The sequence below is a fragment of the Dryas octopetala genome, chromosome 8 (genome assembly GCF_963921425.1).
Source record: "Dryas octopetala chromosome 8, drDryOcto1.1, whole genome shotgun sequence".
Taxonomy (NCBI): domain Eukaryota; kingdom Viridiplantae; phylum Streptophyta; class Magnoliopsida; order Rosales; family Rosaceae; genus Dryas; species Dryas octopetala.
In genome coordinates this window covers 4760502-4786864 of record NC_141373.1, presented here as the reverse complement: position 1 = coordinate 4786864, position 26363 = coordinate 4760502, and the positions used below count along the sequence as shown (strand labels likewise).

The 26363-nt window shown below is 35.3% G+C and overlaps 3 protein-coding genes across 5 annotated transcripts; all 3 read left to right on the top strand.

Annotated features, from left to right (window-relative positions):
• Positions 1-8157: 8157 nt before the first annotated feature.
• Positions 8158-12601, top strand: GPAT9 (glycerol-3-phosphate acyltransferase 9). Its single transcript, XM_086253329.1, has 12 exons — positions 8158-8370; positions 8511-8568; positions 8842-8960; positions 9213-9312; positions 10153-10248; positions 10370-10466; positions 10974-11061; positions 11156-11252; positions 11391-11476; positions 11808-11927; positions 12020-12118; positions 12276-12601. Exons 1-12 carry the CDS (start codon positions 8249-8251, stop codon positions 12322-12324), a joined length of 1131 nt encoding a protein of 376 aa, XP_086109455.1. The 5' UTR covers positions 8158-8248; the 3' UTR covers positions 12325-12601.
• A 1421-nt stretch (positions 12602-14022) lies between these two features.
• Positions 14023-17274, top strand: LYM2 (lysm domain GPI-anchored protein 2 precursor). Its single transcript, XM_086254147.1, has 4 exons — positions 14023-15139; positions 16136-16256; positions 16354-16550; positions 16905-17274. Exons 1-4 carry the CDS (start codon positions 14488-14490, stop codon positions 17012-17014), a joined length of 1080 nt encoding a protein of 359 aa, XP_086110273.1. The 5' UTR covers positions 14023-14487; the 3' UTR covers positions 17015-17274.
• Positions 17275-18780: 1506 nt separating this feature from the next.
• LOC147276302 (MATE efflux family protein) lies at positions 18781-25192 on the top strand. 3 transcript variants are annotated; one of them, XM_086253731.1, is made up of 15 exons: positions 18781-19020; positions 19475-19854; positions 20472-20590; positions 20702-20845; positions 20966-21147; positions 21442-21577; positions 22217-22313; positions 22401-22501; positions 22808-22971; positions 23399-23470; positions 23626-23742; positions 23839-23934; positions 24050-24171; positions 24278-24335; positions 24735-25192. In XM_086253731.1, exons 2-15 carry the CDS (start codon positions 19496-19498, stop codon positions 24762-24764), a joined length of 1797 nt encoding a protein of 598 aa, XP_086109857.1. In that variant the 5' UTR covers positions 18781-19020; positions 19475-19495; the 3' UTR covers positions 24765-25192. The 3 variants fall into 3 exon arrangements, with proteins under 3 accessions (XP_086109857.1, XP_086109859.1, XP_086109858.1); XM_086253733.1 differs by having other exon boundaries at positions 24731-25192; XM_086253732.1 differs by lacking the exon at positions 24735-25192 and having other exon boundaries at positions 24278-24723.
• Positions 25193-26363: the final 1171 nt, after the last annotated feature.

Here is a 26363-nt window from a genome sequence, read left to right as displayed (position 1 = left end):
CATCGTCGCGCGCAATTCTTAATGGGTTTTGATTCGGTGTGTGCGGCGTTAGAGTGCGATCGGTGCGGAAGTGGATGATGATGTGTTCGTGAGCATCCGATTGCAGTCTATGATTATTTATTTATTCCTTTCTTTTTACTGGGACTCGTTCTTTGGGACCCATGAGTTGAAGAAAAAAATCTACAATCTGATGTAGGGCTTGGTGGTGAAACTGTCACTAAAATAATATTGAATGTTGTGGCATAGTTTTCAATCAACTCTCCATCAGTAATAGTGGAAAAGTATAACTAGTCAATCACTTTAAAGCTCTAATTGACAAATTAAAGATATTAGAGATTCTCTAAGTGATTCTCTTTGGGAATTTTTAACTAAATTAGGGTGAGTGGGAGAAAGATTAGCTCCAATTCCTATTTTTAGAAAACGGAATTTTCGGTTCCCTATATGTAAGCATAAATAGTAAGGATTAAGGAATGGATAAACTTTTTAAATTCAGCGTTGCATTATAATTTGGATACATTTGAAATACCGTAAAAATAATAAATTCTTTAGTATTTAAGTAAAAGTACATTTAAAATTTTTTTCGTAAGCCTATTTATTCTTTTTTTTTTTTTTTGCATACACATTAAGCATTTTTTTTTGGACTGATACTATTTTTTCTTCTAATAACACTTTGAAAATACTAAATAAGTTGTTGAGTTACGATTATTAAGAAAATAGTCCTTAAACCAAATATAAATTATTATATTTTGAATTAAATTAATAATTAAAATATGGATTATATTAGGCACAGCCACTTCAAATGGTTAGTTAAATGATTTGTTGGCTATTTTAGCTAAAATACTTTGGGTTAGTTAACTTAGTTCAAGTAATTAAGGTGGATGAGATAATAAGTTAGAATTAGGAGTTTATGATTTGATTTCCTCTAATATAACAAAAAATGTGGTTAAGTTAAAATGATTATCTAACTATATTTAGTTGAATTAGAATTAGTTATTGGGATAAAATTTTAAGGGTACAGATAACTAATATTAGATATTTAACCTTGACAACTATAAAGACATTAATGATATCTTTTTAAACATGTACAATCAGCCCATAAAAATGGTTAAAGAGATTATAAGAGGGAGTAATTTAAAAGATGAGAAAATCATTGACCTTTTTTTAATAAACATTACAAGTTCGGAATTTGAATTTGAATTTGAAATTTTTTTTTTTTTCTAAGACTTGAAATTTGAGAGAAAAGATGGATAGAAGGGAAAAGGAAGATTGATGAGAAGTACAAGAGACATGTCATTAAAGTTAAAAATGGCTGATGCTTTGTTAGATTAAAAAGATGAGTTTATTTTTCACTGATTCGTAAAGCTTGGTATGAGCACTCACACACAAAACTTTCCAAAATCTTTGTTTATTTCTGGCAAGATCTTTGTTTCTCCACCCCTAATCACGTGTACGTCACGTGCCCAGTGACCTTCCCTCTCTTTTTATTTTATTTTTGTCCAACGACAAATGGCGACTCCAAGCCTAACCAGAGCGCGTCTCTCAACTGATGAGTCAGCGAAAGCCGGCCTTTTCATCACAGCGAGAATATTGGGAGGGACTTGACGGTCACGTGCTTTATCGCGCGTAGTGCATGTTTCGTCGTCGCTCTAATTGTCGTTTTGGGGTTACTAATAACGCTTTACGATGTGATTTAAGTGCGTGCTTTTGTCGCTTAGCGTTTTGACGTTTTTAAAATTCCGGTGGATTTTCGTTTGCCTACAAATCAAAATGAAATGGATCAGAGAGGTTATTGAACTTATTGGTCAACCATAATTATCGAACTAATTAAAGCTTATTTGACCGAAATCATCTCTAAATGGATTAGGAAATGTGGGTATAACTGTATAAGTTTGAAGTAAGAACAAAGTTTTGAACTTTCTCAAGTGGATTCTTTTCTTTAACTAATTCGGTAGTTTTGATAAGGACTTGCAAGTTGCATCCCATCCCTCCACCACCCAAATTGTGGGAATTTAAAATAAAAAACAAAATAATGTTCTTTTGGAAAATTTGTGTGTTGGTGCAGTGTTACATATTTACTTAAATAATAATACATGTATAATTATTAAATAGAAGTTGTAAAATTTAGATATTAATCATTGTACACATGTTATAATTATAATAAATACATGCATACCATATATATGGTACTACGGTCACATATAATATGATTATTAGTGTGGCATTGTCATAGTTACACGAAAAAAAATTACTAGCTAGCCACACTCACCAAATTAGTTTGAATGCATATTTATGTTCATCAAATTTATAGTGTGTTACCATATTTGTAGCAACACATCATTTTGTAAGCAATATGTTTTCTTTAATTTTGGGTATTATTGACACAAAAATATGAATGGATGATTCTATTTAATAATTTATTCTTAATTCTATAATCATGAGGATTAAATTGATTGATTATTGAGTAGTTATGGGATTAGCTCATGAAAATAATATAATAATGGGGCATGCATTATGCACCTAACGTTTGGCTAAAAATATTGGGTAGTTGAAGAAATTAGAACAACCAAAATGAGAACATGTGAAGAGGCAGAGATGGTAATTAATCAACACATATATGTCACTGAAAACGAAAGAAAGATAATTAGGGCAGACATTCTGAGCATTTTAAATTACTCAAGGTAGAGATTTGACAATTTTGGCTATTGAAGTCATGGAGATGTAGAAAGCTCGAATAATATCTTTATTTAGAAGTGTTAGATTTATCAATATTTTTCTTTTAAGAGGATAAGATATTCGAACTTAAAACTTTTTTTAACCAAAAAAAAGCTACTAGATTAATAATTAATTAGTTAAATTATCCATTATTACCGTGCAAATTGCAAAATATCACATCGTTTGCCTGAAAAAGCAAGGCCAATCATAATAAAGCTTCTTTGAAAGGTGTGGTCCAACTTCTCTGTAAATGGATTGTCTTCTGATTTGGGAAGGAGAGGTGTCATGAAGAATTCAAAAGCTGACATGAGGAATAATGCTAGACAAAAATGATTGACATGTTATTCTCAAAAAAAAAAAAAAAAGATTGACATGTTGCTTTGCTTGCAATTAAGGTGAGCACAATCGTACTGTTGTCATGGCAATAATGCTGGAGTTATAGCTTTAATATATGGTGATGGATGCACTATCTGGGGTGTTATTATTCTTGAAATGCCATACCAATGTACAATATATAGTCTTCTCCCACATAAAAAATAAAAATAAAAAAAATCAGTTTTGCACATGAGCCAAATACTAGGATTTAGGGTTTAGGTATAAAATTGAAGTTCTAAAACTCATTCAAATCTTTATTTGATTGTAAATATTGTGAACTAAAATTAAATTAAGTATAAAATAAGTTGTCCAAATCTGTAATTTTTTCTTATTTGTTAATATTTGACAACAAAATTAATAAATTTGAAACTTAATGTTGCATTACTAATACAATTGTCTGTATTAAAAATGATAAACTATTAACAAATAGTCTCTATGAGTGATTACACACTTATCATATCATCATAATAACGTATTATGATTATTTCACACAAATTTTTCTTCTTATAAAAGTCGTATAAGTGAGATTCAACGTTATTAAAAATATGTTTTTATAATGTAGTTGGTAAGTATCGAACATGTGACATTAGTCACATTACCTTGTGTTACAATGATAAAAGTATATAGATTGCTGACTGTTAGATGAACTCCCACATTGTTTGCCGACATACTTTAAGACATTGCAATTTGTTTCTTAATGTTGTTTCTCTTATACTTATGTTATGCTTGCAAGCTTAGAATAAATAAAAAAGTATGGTGTATTATAATTATGTTTTTTTGTCATGTTCAATTGTTTTGTTCCCGAAAAGGCCATTCTCAGCCGAAAAGCGCTCTCACTACCACGTGAATTCAACTGTGTATGCTGACAACAAATGTTGGGGTGAACCCAATATTAAAATCAAACCAGAATAATAAAAATAAGGGCTAATTACAATTTAGTACCTCAACTTTACCTCCTATTTTAAGTTAGTACCTCAAGTTTAAAAAGTTTCAATTTCATACATCAACTTTCATTTTGTTTCAACTTGGTACCTCCGTTACTACTACCGTTAGGAAGTCCGTTATCCGCCTACGTGGCGCTGACGTGGCGCACGCTGACCCAATCACTAAGTGTTGACTTGATTTTTAATAATTTACATGTGGCAGAATAATAATAAAAAAAGAATAAAATATTTAAAAATTAATTAAAATATAAAAAATTGAATTAAAAAAAACACAACCCTCATCCCCTCCCCCAGCCCGACCCACCCCCTTCCCCCTCCCCCTCCCTGCAACCCATCCCCTCACCACAACCCAACCCTGCCGGTAACGTCTTTCTCTCTCTCTCTCTCTCTCTCTCTCTCTCTCTCTCTCTCTCTCTCTCTCTCCTCATCCTCCTTGGCCGCGATGACGATATGTTGTCTCTCTCCCCCGATGCCGCTACCATGTTCGAGATCTTCCTCCCGAACCATCGCCAGTCGTTCCCTTTGTTCGGCGGCAGCGTCACCTCCAGCAGAAATTGAGAAAAAAATAAAAAATAAAAAAAATACCCATCTCGCCCAGCAACCCAAAATAAAATGGAAAAACCCCATGATCTAGATCTTGAATAAAACGAAGAACACTGCATCGGTAACCAAGATCAACCCCAAAACCATTCTCTTATCATTTTTGCCCATTTATGTCTTTTTCTTCATTTTTTGAGGGGTTTCTTCAATTTAATGTAATTTTTTTATCTTTTATCAAAAATTGTTATTTTTGTTGGATGAATTTTGATGGGTTTGAATTGTTTGGGTGTACTGCCAATTTGGAAGCTTGAAAGCACAGAGGGGGAGGGGCTGGGTTGTGGGGAGGGGATGGGTTGCAGGGGAGGGGTTGGGTTGCGGGGAGGGGAGGGGAGGGGAGGGAGGGGTTGGGTTGCGGGGAGGGGAGGGGAGGGGAGGGGAGGGGAGGGGATGGGTTGCAGGGAGGGGGAGGGGGAGGGGTGGGTCGGGCTGGGGGGAGGGGATGGGGGTTGTGTTTTTGACCAAAAAAAATAAAAAGAATTTTTTTTTGTAAATGATTTTTCTGTTTTTTTAATAAAATTTTTTTTTACACGTGGCAACTTAGGTGTTTAATCAAAGTTCAAATGGATGAAATTATGGTGAAAAGACGAAAATATCCATGCCACATCATCAAAGATAACGGGTCATTAACAGAAAATCTAACGGAGGTACTAATTTGAAAGAAAATGAAAGTTGATGCATGAAATTACAACTTTTTGAACTTGAGATACTAACTTGAAATAGGAGGTAAAGTTGAGGTACTAAATTGTAATTAACCCTAAAAATAAATATAGAATGCGATATAGGAGGAATCGGGTTTAGGCCTTTTGGGGCTTCCTTTGCCGATAGCATATTTAAGCCCAAAGCTGGTTCGCAAAATGTTATTGGGCTATGATGGTTTTTTCTGTCAAGAAAAAAAGGCCAATTATTCACTACTGCTGTACCATAATTTCTTCAATGTTCGATCTCCCCTTGCCTTAATCTTCTTTCACATCATTCTCAAAAAAATAAAAAAATAAAAAACCCTTTTTTTCACAATCATGAACAAGAAAAAGAAAAACAACCATGCAATGTTTCTCTCTCACCCAAGTAACTACTAACTAACAAATGCAAGGAAGTTGGTGATCAGCTGCAGCAATAATTAATAAGTTTAACCAAGTCAAGTTTGCAGTTATTGAGTAAGCCAGTTAAAAGAGTCCTGAAATTGCTTACTTTGTACTTTAGTTCGATTCCCCCTCCCCAACTTAAAAAAAAAAAAAAGCCAACTCAAGTTTGGCTTGGACAGTTGGTCTACCAATACTACGGTTCAATTAGCTCATCTTGTTATGGTTCAATTATCAGAACAAATTGCGCGCACTACTTATTTGTTTTTAAGATTTAATAATTGTTTGACATGGTATTAGAGATATGATTTTAAGTAAAAAATTGAGTATTTGCAATTTTATTTTCGGTATAAGAAAAAAAAAAAACTGTTTAAGCATTGCAATCCAATAATGTTGTAAGTTTGTAACTTGTAAGTGGGTTCCAACTTTCAAGCAATAGCTGCAGTGTTTGGCACCTGGACTGGTCCAATGCCAGATTGCCAGTACTGCATGCTATTAATAGATGTCAACTTTGAAAGGCCTCCAACGATCTCTGTTCTTCTGCACACCATTAATGTATGGAAGGTGCTGTATCTTTCTTTGGTCTCTCTCACCAAAACACTGAGCTCGGAGCAGGTTTGTGAGCAAAACATTTAAAGCATTATGAATTGGTTGACTTAAGAATGCTTTAAATGCTTTGAAGCTTCCAATCCAATCTCCATTCCTTTTCAATAGAATAGGCACATTGGCTTTCAGAAAAATTTGCTTTGTTTTTGTCTCCATTCCTTTAGGAATTAGGCTTGCATAATAAAAATGTGACACATACTGTGAATAATTATTAGGTTATTTTGACTAAATTGAAGCATAAAAATTAGTTGAAAAAGGTTAAACTTGACTTGTATAAATTAAGCAGAAGCAAAAGACATGGGTATGAATATATTTGTAACAGTCATAACTCATGAAGTGAGATACTATAATTTGTCCATGGGATTATACCAATCATCCCTTAAGAACAAACTAATTAAGCGCTAGCTGTTGACTTCTGATTTTTCCTTATTAATGAACCTTATTCCTAAAGTTTTTGGTAGAGCACTTTATACCCACACCATGACCGTCCTAAAATTTTCGGATCTTAACTATATAAACTATTAAAATATATTTAGAATTTTGAAGAAATTTTTTGGTGCATGTGTTTGGCAAGTGTTCTTTTTTTATTTATTGATTGAATTTAGTAAGTTGAAGGTTAATTTTATGTATAATATGGAAAATACTTGAGTTCTTATGTTTGAGGACCTATCTTGTTCTCATGATCAATTAAATGAGCTACACCATGAGAGATAAAAAAGAGTTGAGATAGTAGACCCTATCATGAGTTCATTTGATTGGCTATAAAGATAAAGTTGGTACTCAAACATAAGGACCCAAACATTACTCGTATAATATTATTGTGTTTTAAGGTATGGACCTGAGACCATTACCTTACTGAAGTCTTCTCATAATTGTCATGTTTCACTGGTTCGTTACTTTTAGAACTATTAAAATTATTTTCAAATTAATAAAAGTGCTTTTGATAGTGTTTGGTATAAAAAATTAACCGTGCTTATGGGTTATATAATCAATTACCTTAAGTAGCACTTTGAAGTGCTGTTGCATGAAGCAATTATAATTTTTATAAAAATTTGTATGTGCTTATGAGTAAAAGTGCTTCTAACAAAATTATTATTGAGTAAAAGCACTTCTTACAAAACTGTGCCAAATGGACCCAAAACTACTTTCCTAAAACAAAGCCATCTCAACGACAAAAGTTCCACTCGACCTCTTCTCTATCTATGTAAGATAAGAGGAAGATAATTCAATTTATATTTGTAAAATGATATTTTTAGTTTTGACTTTTGAGTACAAAAAATTGGGATTTTCTCATTTTCCCATTTCCACAGTTGCAATTTGCAAATGGCATCTACAGTTGCAATTTGCAAATGGCATCCACAAATTAAGGGGGGGTGTTCCTAACTCAAATTTTAAAGTAGTTTAATGAATTTTAAAATTTATAGAATTCATCAAAATTTAAAGAAATTGAGGGAATTCTCATGGAATTTGTTATGTGTAAAAAATGCATTCAAATGCATCCAAATCCATTAAAATCCTTCACTTAATTAAATACATGACTTTTTGAGAACACTTAAATTTCATTAGAATAAATTAAAATCTGAATTAGAAACACCTAAATTTTATTGAAATTCATTAAAATTTAAATTAAGAACAGTTAAATTTTATTAAATTTTTAAAATTCAATAAAATCTAGAGACACCCTAAAAGTTAAAATCACGAAGCCGAAAGAAGATGGGACACAAGGATGGCCCAGCCAAGCTGCTCGGAATTGCGTGAGGGTGTTTACTGTTTATCACTAGTACAATAATGATAACCACAGCAGCAACAAAAATAACTACCATAATAAAACGCAAAAACAAAAAACAAACCCAAAAACGAAAAACAAAAACAAAAACGGAAAAACAGGGGCAAAGCGAATCTCAAGTAGAAGTAGAAGAAGAGAAGAAGAGCATGGGCAGCCCCGGAAAGCTCAACTCCTCAAGCTCCGAACTGGACCTGGATCGCCCCAACATCGAAGATTACCTCCCTTCCGGATCCTCCATCCAACAAGAACCCCACGGCAAGCTCCACCTGTAATCTCTCTCTCTCTCTCTCTCTCTCTCTCTCTCTCTGTTTGGTTCTCGAGAAACCGTAGGAAAATTGATAATGAATAATCATTTATTGCATTTCATCAACTCGTTTTTTCCTTCACCGACTGTGTGTGTGTTATCAGGCGCGATTTGCTCGACATATCGCCTACGCTTACCGAAGCTGCAGGGGCCATTATCGATGTGAGTTCTGGCTTTGATTCTTTACTCTTCTTATTTGTTTGAAGATTGAAATCATTGAATCATTAAGCTCTGATTTTTTGCGGGAGAAAGTAAATTATTCAATGTTTTAACTAGAAGCTAGCTAGCTGAGCAATTACGGATTCGCGGTTAGATGCTATTTAATTGGCTCTAGATTACTTTGTTTTGACCAATTTATACTGAGATGAAAATTTTATCAAATTTTACTCAATGATTATGTTAATTTGTATGATGATCATGAATGTGTATGAACAGGACTCATTCACACGGTGCTTTAAGTCGAATCCTCCAGAGCCGTGGAACTGGAATGTGTATTTGTTCCCTTTGTGGTGTTTGGGCGTGGTGATTCGATACTTGGTTCTATTTCCTGCCAGGTTACAATTTCAAATTTCTATTCCTATGTACTCTGTTGACAAATTCAAATGTTTCATTCATTCATGCCATCACACAATAGCTTCGCATGTTCTGATTAGAGGTTACTGGAATAACAAGAAGCAATTCTTTTCTTTTTTGGCTTTTAAATGGTATTATTCTTACTGGTTCTAGATGATTTGTGTTTTCCATGGCTTTGGGCTCCTCTATTATTGCTTATTTAGCCACTTAATGCGGCTCAATCAATTGTGTAGGGTTCTGGTATTGACAATCGGATGGATAATTTTCCTTTCGTCCTTCATTCCGGTACATTTACTGCTGAAAGGCCATGATAAATTGAGAAAAAATCTAGAGGTACACGCTCTTATCCATTAATTCCTTTCGTTTCACTGATTTCTGTATTTATCCCAAAATATTTTATTCATCAGTACTGCATTTTTTCTATGCTCTGGTAATGGGGTTGGATTTTTTAACTGCTCTGTATAGGCATCAGGTCAAATGAGGTCGTATTGAATAATCTTTCAAAGACTGCTCTAATTGTATAGTCTGGCTTATACATATAGGATCTGTTGACGCACTCTAAAAATATTTGAAATGTATTGTGCACAGGACTTTCTTCTTCTTTCACATTGGTTATAAACTCAGAATTACTACGTGTGGAAGGCACATGCAAAATTATCTATAGTACCCAACAGAGCAGAAATAACTGGAAAAATTATGAGGAATTCATGTTTATATGAAAACTTAAGCATTGGTCTGTATGTCTGCTACTTTGGATTACATATGAACGGAGGCATACTGTAGTCCATCTACCAATAACCTTTGTCTGGTGACTCAACCACTTTAAATCTACCCCAAATACCTCTCCTGTTAAATGGACCATAATAGCAAAGGAGAAGCTTCTCCACGGGCGCATTTAATACATGCTTCATCTATCAGAGAACTGACCCCAAATAATATGGAGTGAGAAGGAAAAGAGAAGATGACCATTGTCCTCTTCGTTAGGTATTTATCTTTCTATAGGATTTGTCTGGCAAGTGTTACATATGCATAATCCTCCGGAGTGGGTAGTTATAGTTTATTATTACAACTAAAACAATAAACTTATGTTTTAATTCTCCTTCATCTCACTGTCCTGCTTTCTGTAACGATCCTCCCGTAGTTATTATGCCATGATGTTTGTTTTCTCTTCAGAGGGTGTTGGTGGAGTTAATTTGTAGCTTCTTCGTTGCATCTTGGACTGGGGTTGTGAAGTACCATGGGCCACGGCCTTGCATGCGGCCTAAGCAGGTACTTTTAACTCTAATATTTCCTCTTTTATATGTCATCTAGTATTTCTGTATCTTTATATATAATCAATATTCATTTGTTTGAACACCTGTCTTGAGCTTTGCTAACACGGTTTGAGCAGGTTTTTGTGGCCAATCATACTTCCATGATTGATTTCATCATCTTAGAACAAATGACTGCATTTGCTGTAATTATGCAGAAGCATCCTGGATGGGTTGGTAAGTGTCAATGTTGATATACGCTTTATTAATTAATTATTAGAATTCTATAATTTTAAATTATCAGAATTGAGTTATTAAAACATTATCATAGATTATTACTTATATCGGTATTTGAAGTGGTTCTGCCAAAACATTCCAAGGACACTTGAATTATGTTTATCTAGTGTGTACTACAATGATCCATTTTAGATGTGTAAGTTGCTGAGGCTGTTGATGGAAGTGAAGTTTTCTTGTTTTGCATGCAATTTATTTTCCTGGGTCTGCAAATGAAGTTATTAGTGTTTACCATTTCTTTGACTGAGAATGTCCGTTCTTAATTAGCTATACTGCTCGAGTAAAAGTAGCTAAGTTTGAACTTTAAAAGCGAGGGTTTTGTCTTTGAAAGTAGCTTGTCACAAAAAGTGGATCTTGAACACTTTGGAATGACAAACATCTATATTTGTATTTTGTATATAATAAATGGAATCAAATTAAGTATTCTGATTGCTTGTACTTCTTGTGAAGGATTGTTGCAAAGCACTATTTTGGAGAGCGTAGGATGCATCTGGTTCAATCGTTCAGAGGCAAAGGATCGGGAAATTGTAGCAAGGAAGTAAGAATAAATAGAAAGTGGATATTAATTTTTTTATCACACCATTGTCCATGTCATTGTTATATGAACTTGTATAGTGGTACCTTTTTTTCAGATTAAGAGAACATGTGCTGGGGGCTGACAATAACCCTCTCCTTATATTTCCTGAAGGAACTTGTGTAAACAATCACTACACTGTTATGTTTAAAAAGGTAACTGTATTCTAGTTTTCAATTTTGCTCAGTTTTAAGTTTTGATATTCATGTTTGACTTGAGGGCATTTTAGGTTTTCTATTAAGTTCTTGGTATTTGTTATTTCCTCTAACTTTCATTTTCTTTATGATGTTTAGGGTGCATTTGAGCTTGGGTGCTCAGTTTGCCCTATCGCAATCAAGTACAACAAAATTTTTGTTGATGCCTTTTGGAACAGCAAAAAGTAAGGCGCGGATTGTGACATACTAATTTAACATGCACTGTGACTAATGCATTTTCTTGGAAAATGGGTTCCTTCTTTGACTTATCTTCTTATGTTTCTCGTATGACCAAGAAAGTTTGTCCACTTTCATCTTGTACTATGAAAGCCGTAAATCATGCTTTAGAAGGCATAAATTGTTCCATTGCTGCTTAAACGTAGTCATAATACCTAGAGTCCATTCCTTGGGACCTGGCCATTGATTATGCTTCTGATCCATGTTTTGGGAAAAATTTAACAAGCTTTGGACTGTTGGTGATACCTGAAGAGTTTATATAATATGTTTTTGTTGCAGGCAGTCCTTCACAATGCATCTGCTACAGCTTATGACATCATGGGCTGTTGTCTGTGATGTGTGGTATTTGGAGCCCCAAGTAATTAAGCCTGGGGAGACCCCCATTGAATTTGCAGAGAGGTAAATAGTATTTTCTTGACTTGTGATTACTAACAAAAGGCCTCCTTGGTCTGGTCCTGTTTATCTCCACCAGTTTGGATGCTTTTATGCAGGGTCAGGGACATAATTTCTATGCGAGCGGGGCTTAAGAAGGTTCCATGGGATGGATATCTGAAATACTCTCGCCCTAGCCCAAAGCTCAGAGAGCAAAAGTAAATCAAACTTCTTTTTCTTCTTCTCCTCCTCCTCTTCTTTTTCAAAATGAAAAAAAAAAAAAAATGCTAAGAGCAACTGACTATTCATCGTCTGCAAAAGATTGTACAAATGCAGTTCATAATATGGGGCTTATTGGTCATTTTCTGTTTGCAGGCAACAAAGCTTTGCCGAGTCTATGCTCCGACGCCTAGAGGAAAAGTGATATTTGTTTTTCTCGTTTAGTTGATATTTTTTTGTTTTGTTAATAGAACAGAGTGCATGTTGTGCACCCAATTACCTCTTCATTTGAGTAACTGGTTATGAAGCCTGAGAGGAAGCTGTCTTTGAGAAAATAGTAAATGATTTACTGACTCCTTGCCCAGTTATTTTCTTGAATACACGTGATGTATGAAGCTTGGTACTTGTGAGATTTGCTCAAAATTTTGTACACACTTGTCGTAGGTTTTTTTAATATTGGAAATTTCTCTCTTTGGTCGATATTTTTGGAAATTTCTTGGTCTTTCACTTCTTAACATAAATGAACCTTTATATGAAAATGATCATGTAGATGCCTTGATCCTTTCTTCACCTTTCATTTTATTTTTGGTTATTATTATTTGGCTTTTTTAAAAGTCACTCACCTGAATTTGCCACATGAATTTATAAAATTTTGTAATATCACGTCTTTATTCCATTCTGTTAGTTTTTCTGTCATTTTTTAGGGGTTTTTTTCTTCATTCCAAGCTTAATCCTCATTTCCACCGCTGTCACCACTAATCTCCAGTCACCCTAATCTCTCCTTCTTCTCTCTCTCTTTCGGAGGAGAGAGAGAGAGTGGCTGGAGATTGGTGGTGACTGTGGAGATGAGAATTAGGCTTGGAATAATGAAAAAACCCTTGAAAAATGATGGAAAAGCTGATGGAGTTGGATGGAGGTATGACATTACAAATTTTTTTAAATTCAAGTGACCAATTGATTCAATTTTTAAATTGGGTGATGAAGTGCAAAAGGGTCATACTCCAGGTGGATGAGTTGTAATAAAGCCTTATTATTTTTACCTTCTGGGCATTTGATTTCTAACAGTCGTGTTGACTTTAACTAGGCTTGGTCTGCATGGCCAAAAAAAAACTAGGCTTGGTCTGGGCTTGAGTTAGGGCCCAAAAATGAAACTAAACCATGAACCAAGATCACAATGGTCCGAATAAAACCATCCAGTTAGGCGACCCAACCTGCATGAATACGAATGGTTCAATCATAATATGCAAATATTAGATGAGTTTTAAACTTGGGCATTTAAAGTTTGAATCTTTAAGAGTGCAATGAAATACTTAAATTCCAAATCATATGTATTCGAAGTCTATGAGGAATCTCTTTCATGGGATGAGTAGAGCCTTGACTAACTGATGAGGACTTGACTCGAGTCTTGTTGGGTTTGGCCTAACCAAACAATACATGATCCACAACTTGCGCGAAGGGTTTTTGGTTAAAGCTCTATCATAAAGGTTGTTGTATGTTAAATTAATGAAAGTCTACCATGAAAACGAAGTCAAGGTATAATTTCATTCTCAGTTATAATTGGTGGGAGCGCCATTAATGAAGAATTTCTAGTCATATTTGGCAACTTATTTCCGGCAATTGATAAAGACTGCAGTGATTGGCTTCATCATATTTCATAGTATAATATACCAATATCATCATAATTTCCATAAAAAACCAGTTCTGTACGTATCAACCTATCATTTTATTCATTTTTTTTCTTGCTTACCATCTCTATCATTCAATTGGTCGCGACTCGCCATGGGGCATAGCTTTTCAGTCTGCATCTTAATTGCCCTCTATTATAATAATTGGCTCGAGTTTTTGCAGTATACATATAATTCAGGAGAGAATCCATAAGTGTAGAATCTGGAGGAGTTTATTAAGACTTTAAAAAAGAGTAAAGTAAGACGAAAGTAAAGTTTTGGAAAGTAAATGCGCATTTACAGCGAGCTTACTACTAGTTATCTTCACGTGACAAGTTGGTCATAAGTTGTTACCCTAAAAAGAAGGTATCATACAGAGCAACACATGTTTGCAATTGCAGCCAAAAACACACATGACCCCACTGAGGAACAGAGCACAGAACCCCATAAACACCCAAGTCTCCAAGTGTGAAGTCTCCCACTGGGTTAGTCCACACCAGCTCACTTGTTCAAACTTCAAACCCATCTCTCACTGCAGACCTTTCTTCCTCTTCTTCTTCTTCAACTTCTCCATTCCACACCTTTCAGCATTATTCACCAACTTGTCCTCATTATTAAAACCCCACCCAAACGCCTCTCTCTCTCTCACTCAATCCTCAATCCTCAATCCTTAAACCCACAAACCAAATTAGCAAAATAGCAAAATGGGTTTCCCCACACCCACTTTGCTTCTCCTCCTAATCCCATTATTTCTCACCACACCCACCTCAGCCGCCACCTTCAACTGCAGCACCACCTCATCCCGCAACTGCCAAGCGCTCATCGACTACGTCACCCCAAACGCCACCACCCTCAACTCCATCAAAACCCTCTTCAACATCACCCACCTCCGCTCCCTCCTCGGCGCCAACAACCTCAACCTCTCCACCCCATCAAACCTCCCCCTACCCGCGAACTACCGGATCAAAATCCCCTTCCCCTGCCTCTGCGTCAACGGCTCCGGCGTCTCCAACCACCGCCCCCAGTACACCGTGAAGCCAAACGACGGCCTCGACCACATCGCCACCGACGTCTTCTCGCGCCTCGTCACGTACCAGGAAATCGCGACCGTCAACCACATATCCAACCCGGATTTGATTCAGGTCGGGCAGAGCCTGTGGATCCCGCTGCCGTGTAGCTGTGATGAGGTGGACGGGAATAAGGTGGTCCACTACGGACACGTGGTGGAAGCTGGGAGCTCGGTGCAGTCGATTGCCGATGAGTATGGGACCACCCAGGAGACGCTGTTGAGGATCAATGGGATTGCGGATCCCAAGACGCTTCAGGCCAATCAAGTCCTTGATGTTCCTCTCAAAGGTTAGTTTTGACTTTTCACCATCTTTTTCTGGCATTTTTTACATTTTCTTTTGCCTTTTGGCCTTTTGGGGTTGGCTAATTAAAAAAGAAAATTCAGAAAGCTACTAGATTCTGTATTTCTGTTATACTCGTGAATTCCTTTTTTTTTTTGTCGAATTTTACACGTATATAAAATATGCATATTTATACTTTTTTTCATAATCATGTCTATTACTAAGAATGAGCTGGATTATGTTTATATGAAACTTTGTATACTATAATACTCATATTAGATGGTGAATCCCACATTGGAACTTTTTTGTTTGTTGGGGTTGCTCTACGTATCTTCTTCTTCTTAGGTTTTAGCCTTTTGGGTCATCAGTGATTATGTGAAATGCCTAAGCTTCATCCAAATAGTGTAGGGTGGATATTCTTTTACCCTCTGATAAATGCCTTTTTGCAGGGGGCTTCTCTTTTTGGGTCCATCAGTCCATGTACATGGAATGAGCTATATATATGACAGTGGCTACAGCTAGCTGGTCTTGTTCATCCATTAAGCTGATTGATGGCCCCAATTTCTTGTTTTCTAGTGTCGGTCTTGCCCATTGATATCGAAGGTTTACAGTCTTAGCACAAGTGTTTGATGTGATAATGGGTGTGGGTCCAAATTTGAAGAATTTCCATAGCTATATCATCTGTAATGGAAAAACTATTACACACACTCAACTTCCACCCACTCCACTAGCTTCCACCATGTAATTTACTAGGAGGAACAGAAAAGTGTAGGGAAAGAAGTGGAAACACGGAAAACTATAAGTCAGGACTCTTGACCACATATTTAAGAAAGAACTAACCTAATCAAGTGTTCAAATTCACAGTCTGACAATATGAACATCTTATTATGCCCGAAATGTTCCGTTACTATGTTACGATGATCTCTTAAAGCTTCAAATATTTGCAGTATCTTTTGTTTTAGTTGCAGAATAACGTCCTGACGTTTCGAATGTTGATTTGCAGCATGTTCATCTTCAGTAAGAAATGACTCGTCAGACGCCCCTTTACTCGTTTCTAACAACACCTACGTATTCACTGCTAACAACTGCGTGAAGTGCCAGTGTAGCTCTACAAAAAATTGGACGTAAGTGCAATGTTTCTCAATACTCAGCAATATTTAATTATAGTCTGTTTTCCCAATATTGGAGGATATTTTCTCAAGTTTCAAATCTATGTTTTAGCTTACAATGCGAGCCATCGAACCTTGGCTCAACTCTCTGGTCAACATGCCCTGCCATGCAATGCCAAGAGGGTTCAAGTGATCAGTTATACATTGGCAACACCACATCTTCCACTTGCAATCAAACAACCTGTGCCTATGCTGGTTATACTAACCAAACCATTCTTACAACCCTGTCAACAAATTCCACTTGTGCAGGTAAGTAGTGCAAGTTACCCTGTTATATATGTATAAAGAAACTGGCCCATGACAAATTGCATTTGAGAAACAAAATATAATTGTGCTGTCTTGCTAAATGTGTTTCATGCTACGTAATAAAAGCATGCATGTACTAGTAAAGAAATATAAGGTTTCATTCTCTCAAAGACTCAATCCGCTGTTGATATGAATTCACCAACACTAAATGATTAAAAAGAAAACAGTCCTACATACATTATTACATATTTAGGCTGTTTTACTTGACCTTGATTTAGTTGGACATCTGCATAATAACAGTGGTTAATTATCATCAAATCGAACTGATCATCAATCTTTTCCTTTGTTGGCGAACAGCTCCTGATAATAAGAACAACGCTTCAAAGATGGGTGTGCAAGGTTTGAGTTGGAACTTCCTTTTCATGACAATTCACTTGGTGCTTCTTTTTCTTCATATTCTTCAATGAGACGTCCATAAATTTGTATCAAGTCACCAGAATTTATGCTTGTTTTAAGAGGATGGGGAGCAAACAATAAATAATAATTAATTAATAGTGCAATTCTTCTGTACATCTCGTAATGTGCGAGTAATATCAAATGAGTTGACCAAGCATGATCATACTTTTTTTTTTTTGGAGAGCATCATTCCATTTGGTTTGTTTTTAAGGAATGACAATAACAAGTCTTGAACTCATATTGCCGTAATATCAAAGTCTATATTATTATTTGCTTTGGTCTTATTTTTTTCTTTTCTTTGGGTTATAGCCGCTTGCTGGGCTTTGTTCTCTTTGTGATCCTTTGATTTGGGCTATGTGCCCATGATTTGGGTCTCTGGCTCTGTTTTGGGCTCTACCCTTAAAAAATAGGCAACTACAAAACAACAGCTCTAGCACATCTCACCACACCAAACTAGTCAAAACCTAATTCGAGAACGAGCAGCCGATGGAAACGGTCAACCCAAATTTATAGTATGAACAATTTTAGCTACGACATCAGCAACAAATTACAATGCAACATTAGCTTCTCAGTAAATATGTAATACTAATAAGAGTCTAATTAGCTTCTCAGTAAAGGAGGAAATCCCTTTGACTGTGGGAATAACAGACACGGTTTCAATATAATAAGCAACATTATATTATCAAGTTAGCACTTGGTTTATAAGAGGTACTGAGTTTAATTCTCCCCCTTCTCCGGATTAAATAAAAGAAAAGCATTCCTACATATTATCCACGTTTGCATTATCTAAGTTTTTGTCAGTAAGTACATGATATTTAGCTATTTGAACTTGACCATGATTTAGTTGGACATCTAACAACAATATTGGTTAATTATCATCAATTCGAACTAATATCTTTTCCTTTGTTGGCAAAGTGCCCCTGATAATAGGAACAATACTTAATATATAGGAGTTTGGGCATGCGAATGCTCATATTGTTATACATATTACAAATTTACAACATCATAAAAATATCACAATATCGTGAAAGAATTTTAAAATATAGGCTAAAATTCACTTTTGGTCCCTGTCATTTGAGTTAAGTTATACTTTGATCATTCTAGTTTCAATTTTTATGATTTTGGTTTAAAATATATTACTTTTGTTTTCATCCTAATGATGTGTTAAATGTCATCACATTCCTAACTAAATATATCTATCATATATGAAAGAATTTTTCGTGTGGAAAAAAGTCATGTATGATTACCTTTTAATAGTAAAAATTGTTACTTATTCAGAATATTTTGTAAAATTGTAACATTTTTTGCTAACAATTTTACACAATGAATTAAAATAATATGAGCATGTATGATGGTAAAACAGTAAAATGTTAAAATGGTCAAATAAAATAGAAGAATTTTATGATGAATTTTTCTGGTTGTTTTTGGTTTTTCAGGCAATGAAGTGTTTTTTTTTTGGCCAAAGGCAATTAAGTGTTTAATTAATTACACAAATTTCAGCTATTTTTAGGATTGAGAAGCATAATGTTGGGATACTAAATTTGTCAACCAAATTTGGATGCTAAATGATACTTTAGTTATAAGAAATAAATGAACTCTAATGTGAACTGAGGAAATGAGGTATGAATTGAGAAAAACTGCCACATCAAGTTTTTTTTTTTTCTTTCCCTTCTATTGGAAATTATAACAAAAAAAGAAATAGGTTTAAATTTTGGCTATTTCTTCAAGTTTCCAAATAATTACACGAAAACTTGCAAGTTAGGGCCAAAAAAAAATCTAAAACTTGCAAGTTGCAACTGAAATCCTCGTGTCACTGCTTACGGTACGAGCTTTGTTACTATGTAGACCCAAAACCGCCACCCGGCACCCACTTGGACTTTGCTCGGCTTTTCATTTTTGCAGTCGGAGACATTGAGAGCAGGCATCCAATTCTCAACTACTAACCCTCTTCCCTGTTTTCCGCTCTCACCAAAACCCTAAATTCCAACACTCACTCTGTCACTCACTCGCCAAAAAGGTAAGCACTTTTATCTTATCCTCTTCATTAGTTTTCGTTTTTTTTTTTGTTGTTGATAATTTTCCCGGGAAACAAACGGAGTGCTCTGCCCACTCCTTTTCCATTTCCATTTTCTGCCCCCACTTTATTTCGTATAATTGCGTTGTATAGACGCATTTGTATGAAGGTTTTGTAGTCAATGCTCTGTTTTTATATGTATTTCAGTTTTTGTTCCCGAAACAGAGGTTTGGCTTCTATAAACATGAATTATATATTATATTCCGGGTTTGGATTCTGAAATGCATAACAGTAATCGTTTGATTGTGTAAAGTTCGTTCATTTCGTCGCTCTATATACGAATTGATGGTTAAGCTAATTATGCTAATTATATTTTAACGTTTGAACTATGATCCTTAAACCCTTAATCTTGGGAAATTCTAACACATGATCTGGAATTTCTTTTTTGTTTTTGAAGAAAATTAAAGAATTGGTGAAAATGACGGCTACCCAATTTAGAGGTGGTGCACCTTCTAATGGATTAACCACTAGAGCCAGTGACCACAACCCAATAACTAAGAAGGCCAGGTTGTTTAATTCATTGCGCCGAAGCGAATCTCGCAAGTTTGTTGCACTAAGTGGTGGGAAGGAGTTGAGCAATGACAATGTTGTGGGGTGCTGCAATCTGTCTGCTTCACACAGAGCACACTTACCCATAGTGACACATCGCAGAAGACCTTATTTCCCAGTGGTGGCTAATCAATTGAGTTCAGACTCTGATGTGGGTTCTTATGAGGTTGAAGAAAAATTGGCTTTGGAGGAAGAGCATGCTCTCATAGATGCAGGAAGTGGTGACCTGTAAGACCTTATAGCCTACATGACCTTGTTATTGTCCTTTTCGTTATTTTTATTTCTTGAAATGCTGCATTTATTATTTTGTATTTTTCTCTTACTTGATGATTTTAATTTTATTAGTTTCACATAATTTTTCTAATATGTGTTTTTTTTTTTTCCCCATAATTTGGATATAAGATAGACACACTGATGGAACAGGTTGTTACCTTTTTGCAAACTGCTTAATACTGACTTGTCTATTCTGAACTGCCCCTCTCCCTGCAAAGAAATTCTTATTTTGCTTTCAAATTTGTTAGATACTTATCAATTGTAAAACTCTGATTTTGTTAGAGTGAATGGTAATATAACTATATCAGCATGATTGCTTTTGATAAGCTTTTCTAACTTCACCTGCTAGTCCCTCCCTTCCTCTGCCCCTCATTCTTCACTTCATCTTGATATATGAAGCTGTTATGAAAATGGTTACTATCAATAGCTGTTGGGACTTGTCTACTTAAGCGTGTGTCGTAAATTCTTATTATGCCCATTAATTAGTTTTTAGGTAACCTATCAGATAGCGTTGCTGTTATGCTTGTTTTTGATTAGCTATCATTTTGTGCTTGTCTCTTTCTCCCCCCAAGTCGAACATATTCTCCAGATGTCAAACGTGAGCTGTTGATGCTTTCTTTACCTGCAATTGTCGGTCAGGCTATTGATCCCTTAGCACAGCTGATGGAGACTGCTTATATTGGTAGATTGGGTATGTTTAACTCCTTGAAATGAGGTCAATGACTAATAATTGTATTATGAATCTAAGTTTGGAGCTCTTATTATTATTATTATTATTATTTTGCCTTTGTTTTTTCCATAGGCTCTGTGGAGTTGGCTGCAGCTGGTGTTTCGATGAACATCTTTAATTATGTATCAAAGCTATTTAATATCCCTCTCCTCAGTGTTGCTACATCTTTTGTTGCTGAAGACATTGCAAAGAATGCTAGTAAAGCTTCTGCTTCAGGTGAAGTTGAATTATTGTATAACTCCTTGGTCATCTTTGTTGTAGTTCATGTCTAAGTGAGAGCACAGATGACTTGACGTTTCTATATCTATTTCTGATTTATGAAAATTTTTCGTACAGAAAAGGGTTGTCTAGAAGACAGTACTAACGGTAAACCTGAACCTGTTGATGGAGTAGTTGAGAGAAAGCAACTATCCTCAGTGTCTACAGCTTTGCTATTAGCAGTTGGGATTGGCCTTTTTGAGGCTGTAGCTTTGTTTTTAGGATCTGGATTGTTTCTCAATATGATGGGCATATCGTCAGTAGGTTCCCTGTTCCAAGTTAACACTTCATATTGATTAGTTATCTGCCCTTTCTCTTTTTTCATAAACATACAAACATGCATTTTTGTGTGTATATACCTGTATATATATTTATGTGAATAATTACTATACAATTTTGTAGGTCTAGTGTATGTGCGGTTTACCTAACAAGGTGATAGTAAAGCTTTGAGATAATTTGTTTTATATTTTTTTGGGGCAGTGGGGGGAGCTCATAGATTTTCTGTTTTTCCTCTCTCAAGTACATGACTGTTTAATTTTCTCGGAATATCACAGGACTCGCCTATGCACATTCCCGCAAAACGGTTTCTTTCAATACGAGCATTTGGTGCTCCCGCTGTTGTAGCGTCTTTGGCCCTTCAAGGAGTTTTCCGTGGTTTTAAGGATACAAAAACTCCGGTACTATGTCTAGGCAAGTGTTTGGCTATATATATGTATATATTAAGTGAGAAATCCTCTGTAAATAGAAGTGTGATATATCATATGTCCTAATACTCACAGACATTCATTCTCTTCACGAAATTTTTTAATATCTTGCTTTGCCATTGAATGCTTTCAAGTTTGTATAGTTTATTGTATTTCCTTTTCATGATTCTCATTTGTTCCGATTGGATATATAATAATTGATTTGACACCATCATGCTACTGCTGAAATGCCTGCTTAATGCATTACCATCAGCATCTTGAGTAGTCTCACATTCCTATTTTTATTTTTATTTTTTTTGGGGGGGGAAGGGGATAGCACTAGGAAAGTGGGGTGACACTGTTTTATCACTTGCAATGCTATATATTTATTTGTGATACGTTTCCAAATGGCACTCACCATCTTTTAATTGAATTTGAAAAATGTGCAGCTTTTGGGATGGAAAATCCAGCTTTCTATAAGTGCGTTTACACAAACACACACACACACACACACACACACACCTACTATATTATTGGTCTGTTAATTTGCACAATGACTTCATAATTTTGTCTCCAATTTGTTAATTTCTGCCTGCCTTTGCTCGAGTGACCCTTTCTGTTAATTGATGTGTTGTTCTCTGTGCAGGTATTGGTAATTCCTTAGCTGCATTTTTGCTACCCATCTTTATATATTATCTTCGTTTGGGTGTAACTGGTGCAGCCATTTCTACTGTTATATCTCAGTATGTGATTTTCAACAGATTTTCTTTTATCATACCTTCTTTTGGCATTACTTAGCAAATAAACATTCTACAATTTCTGCTTTTCAGATACACTGTCACCTTTCTAATGATCTGGTTTTTAAATAAGAGAGCTGTACTATTGCCTCCAAAGATGGGATCTTTGCAATTTGGTGGATACATAAAATCTGGTAAACCTCTTTATTTACTTCATTGACTCTCCAAAGTCAATTGCTCCATACACTGCTTTTTCCACTGTTCTGCTTTTAATTTTTTAACTTTTTTGTCCCCATCAGTGTTCTGTTTCAATTATATGCTTGACTATCAGTATTAAATTTTCATAGTAATTGACTTTGTTTGCGTATGGAGCAGTACATGTATTTGGACGGTGTATTTTAATGTTTCACTTTGTCATTGTGGTAGTAGTTGATGTGCATGTTAAACCTCTTTTATTACTTCAGACACTCTCTAAGATTCCTTTTTCTTGGATGATATAGGCGGTTTTCTTCTTGGAAGAACTCTTGCTGTTCTCACGACCATGACATTGGGAACATCAATGGCAGCTCGTCAAGGTCCAACAGCTATGGCTGCCCATCAGATATGTATACAAGTATGGTTGGCTGTATCCCTTCTAACTGATGCGCTGGCTGCATCTGGTCAGGTATTGTTTCTTTCATTTCATTGTCGTACTTCTTATCTACTGGTTCCCATTTGGTGATCCAGTTCAACTAATGGGTGAAGGCTAACTATTAGTTTACTTGACCCAAGTTTTTGCAGTTTTTTCCTATTTTCACTTGACCCAAATTGCACATATTCTTGTTGGCCCGAATTGGGGATGGATTTGAAATGGCATCCCTGCCTATATTTACGAATTAGGCTTTTTGAAGAATATTCTAAGGAGTCCAGGAGCTTATGGAATTTAATATAGCAGACACCTCTAACTCCATAGAAAGGCCCTTAGAGTCAGGAATCCCATTCACTAGACTTTCCAAATGTTACCTAAGATTGCACACACTAAGAATCTTTGGTGAACGTGTCTTTGTGCATGTGACATCAAATTTATAAAGCATAAATGTGTCCATTCGTAGGCCATGATTGCAAGTTATTCATCAAAAGGTGAATATGAAGTTGTGAAAGAAATTGCAGACTTCGTGTTAAAGGTAAACTTTTCTTGTGTGGTCGATAATGTATTTGGAGTTTTGCATTCTTAAGTAGATGGATGCTTCCAGATCTAACTGATGTTATTGTATAGTTTCCTTATGTTGTATATGCAGTTTCATGATTTCATATGATACTTTACGTGGGTGTTCTCCAGATAGGATTGCTCACAGGTGTTTCCTTGTCTGTAATTTTGGGAGTATCTTTTGGTTCTTTAGCTACCTTATTCACCAAAGATGCTGAAGTATTAGAAATTGTTAGATCCGGGGTATTGGTATGTATTCAAATTTTTGTTTAGTGATTTATGTGTATAGCTTATTACAAATTCATGTCTTTAATATCGCTATGGATGTTGTCTAATTTGCCACAGTTTGTCAGTGCTAGTCAACCTCTGACTTCTCTAGCTTATATTTTTGATGGTCTCCATTATGGTGTTTCAGATTTCGCATATGCAGCTCGCGCCATGGTAAGCTGCTTCCTTAAAGAAAGCCAAAACTATTTATTCATTTCTTTATTCTACTTTGGGTATGAAAGTTGTACATATTGCTTGTGTTTTTGACAAGTTCTCTATTAATCTATAGATGATTGTGGGGGCAATATCTTCCACATTTTTGCTATATGCTCCTTCTATTATTGGTCTTCCTGGGGTTTGGTTGGGTTTGACTCTCTTCATGGGTTTGCGTACAGTGGCAGGATATGTCAGGTAATCTGTACAGTACTATTGGGTTTTGAGTTTTGCATTTGTCATCATCTTCACTATTGTTGTTGCTGCTTATTCTATTCTTATGTTTCTTATTTTTTCATCTCAGGTTGCTGTCAAAATCAGGTCCGTGGTGGTTCCTGCACAGGGACATTCAGAGAGTCCAGGTTAGTGGACATTCATAATTCTTCTAATGTGGTTTAGAGTTTGCTGAATGCTGACTTTCTAATGAGTAGTCAACACCGCAAATATGTGCTTGCCTTTCAGTGGAGTCTTTTTGGTTGTCTACTGCGGTTTGGGTTTGTGTATAACTATTGTTTGTAATTATATATATATTATTTCTGTTTTTCTTTTTCACATACCGCATAAGTGGTACTCTTCCTTGAATGATTAGTATCCATGAAGCTGTACTGGAGTTAATGTTGTTATTGTCTCAGTCCTACCTGCTTTTTTCATGGAATCTTATCAGAAGAAAGCTAAATTTTATAGAGGGGGATTTAATATGAAAATCTTTCCAGCTTTTAGAATGTGTCTAAAACTGTATAATCCACTTCCTTTTCAGCTAGCCAGTTGAGATTGTCAAAACCTGGATGTGAATGAATGACATCATAGGCTTGACTGTTTCCCATAAGCTGCACAGAGAGAGAGAGAGAGAGAGAGAGAGAGAGAGAGAGAGATAGAGAGAGAGAGAGACATTTCAGCTGTAAATTGCGGCTTCGGATTACATATTCGTATCAGCTGATTAAGCAAATTTTGACTCGCTAGTAACATCTTGTAGAAAAAAGAACACTCTGCCACTCTGGATATTATTTTGTTGTTCTTGTACATCATTTTCAAAGTTTTTTTTTTTTTACTTTTGATGTATATAAATATCATATGTTGGGTTCAGTGCTTAGGAAAATAGTTCTTTTCCTCAAAGAATGTAATTGGAATCGCCATTCTACTGATCTCGGTTTACAGTTTTCATTTCACAGAAATTGAAAGTGAAACTTGTGGTTCAGGTTTGCTAGCATTGTTTGCTGCTATGCACTCGCCACTTGCTAGCATCTCTTTTATGTTTGGTAGCTTAAATGTGCCATCGAGAAGCTCTGCTAGCCATCTGCACCTCATCTCGGAGGTGTACAAGTTTGAAACACTCTCGGAGAATCCAATTACAGCTAGTTGTGTCCATGAATGCATTCCCTGATTCAAATAAAAGCATATTGAGCTACCACATTAAAACAGTATAATAAATAAGAATTTGGTATGAAACTATTAAAACAAAATGGTTTTTTTTTTTTTTTTTTTTTAATCACAGATTCTCTCAATTTTCATCTAAATATCAATTTGATTCTTAAAGTACATTTTCACTTAATATGGTCCTCCATCCTTAGTACAACACATCAATGTTGTTCTTCCGTTGTAGTCTGTCTGAATTTTTCTCAAAAGTTGTCATGTGCACTGCACATGACCCTTTTATGGGGGGCAAAATAGTCTTCACACGTTTCACAACAATCCAAAAAGACTTTACCCTTAAAAAATGCTAAAATGATTAAAAATAAAATAATTAAAAAATATAAAAAAATAAAAAATCCCCAACTCGGGTCTTAACACACCCTCTTTGAGTGTGTTAAGGAATTTTAATTCCTAAAAAAAGATTTCGTGCAATAGACGTGATCATTTTTTAGGAAAATTGAAATATAATTGAATGGAAGGGCAACATTAATATGCGGTGGTAAATATGGAAGACCACGTTGAGTGAAAATGCATATTAAAGACCAAATTGATATTTTGGTCAAAGTTAAGAGATCATTTGTGATTAAATGCCAAACACTATTTAAAAATTAAGAAAAAGATACCCACCACTTAGAAACATGGAAAGAGTCAAAACTATCAAGACTCAATATATAGTAAAGAGTCATCTAAATATAAGTTATTATCTTACTAAGGAAAGTAGTCAAAATTTGCATGTGATGTGCTTTTATCATAGCATCCTAATAATTCCCGTAATGTGTTTTAAGAAAAAGTAGAAAGATCGACTTTGTATACATAGAATGTTATATATATTTAGTAAGTTCAATAATGCTGTCTTGATAAAGACTCACTCACTTAGTGTTTTACACTATAATGAGAGATATGGTGAAACATAGTTATAGGCTTATAGCTTTATTATTGTAAAAGTTTAGTTTAGGGCTTGTTTGGTATCTTACTCAAAT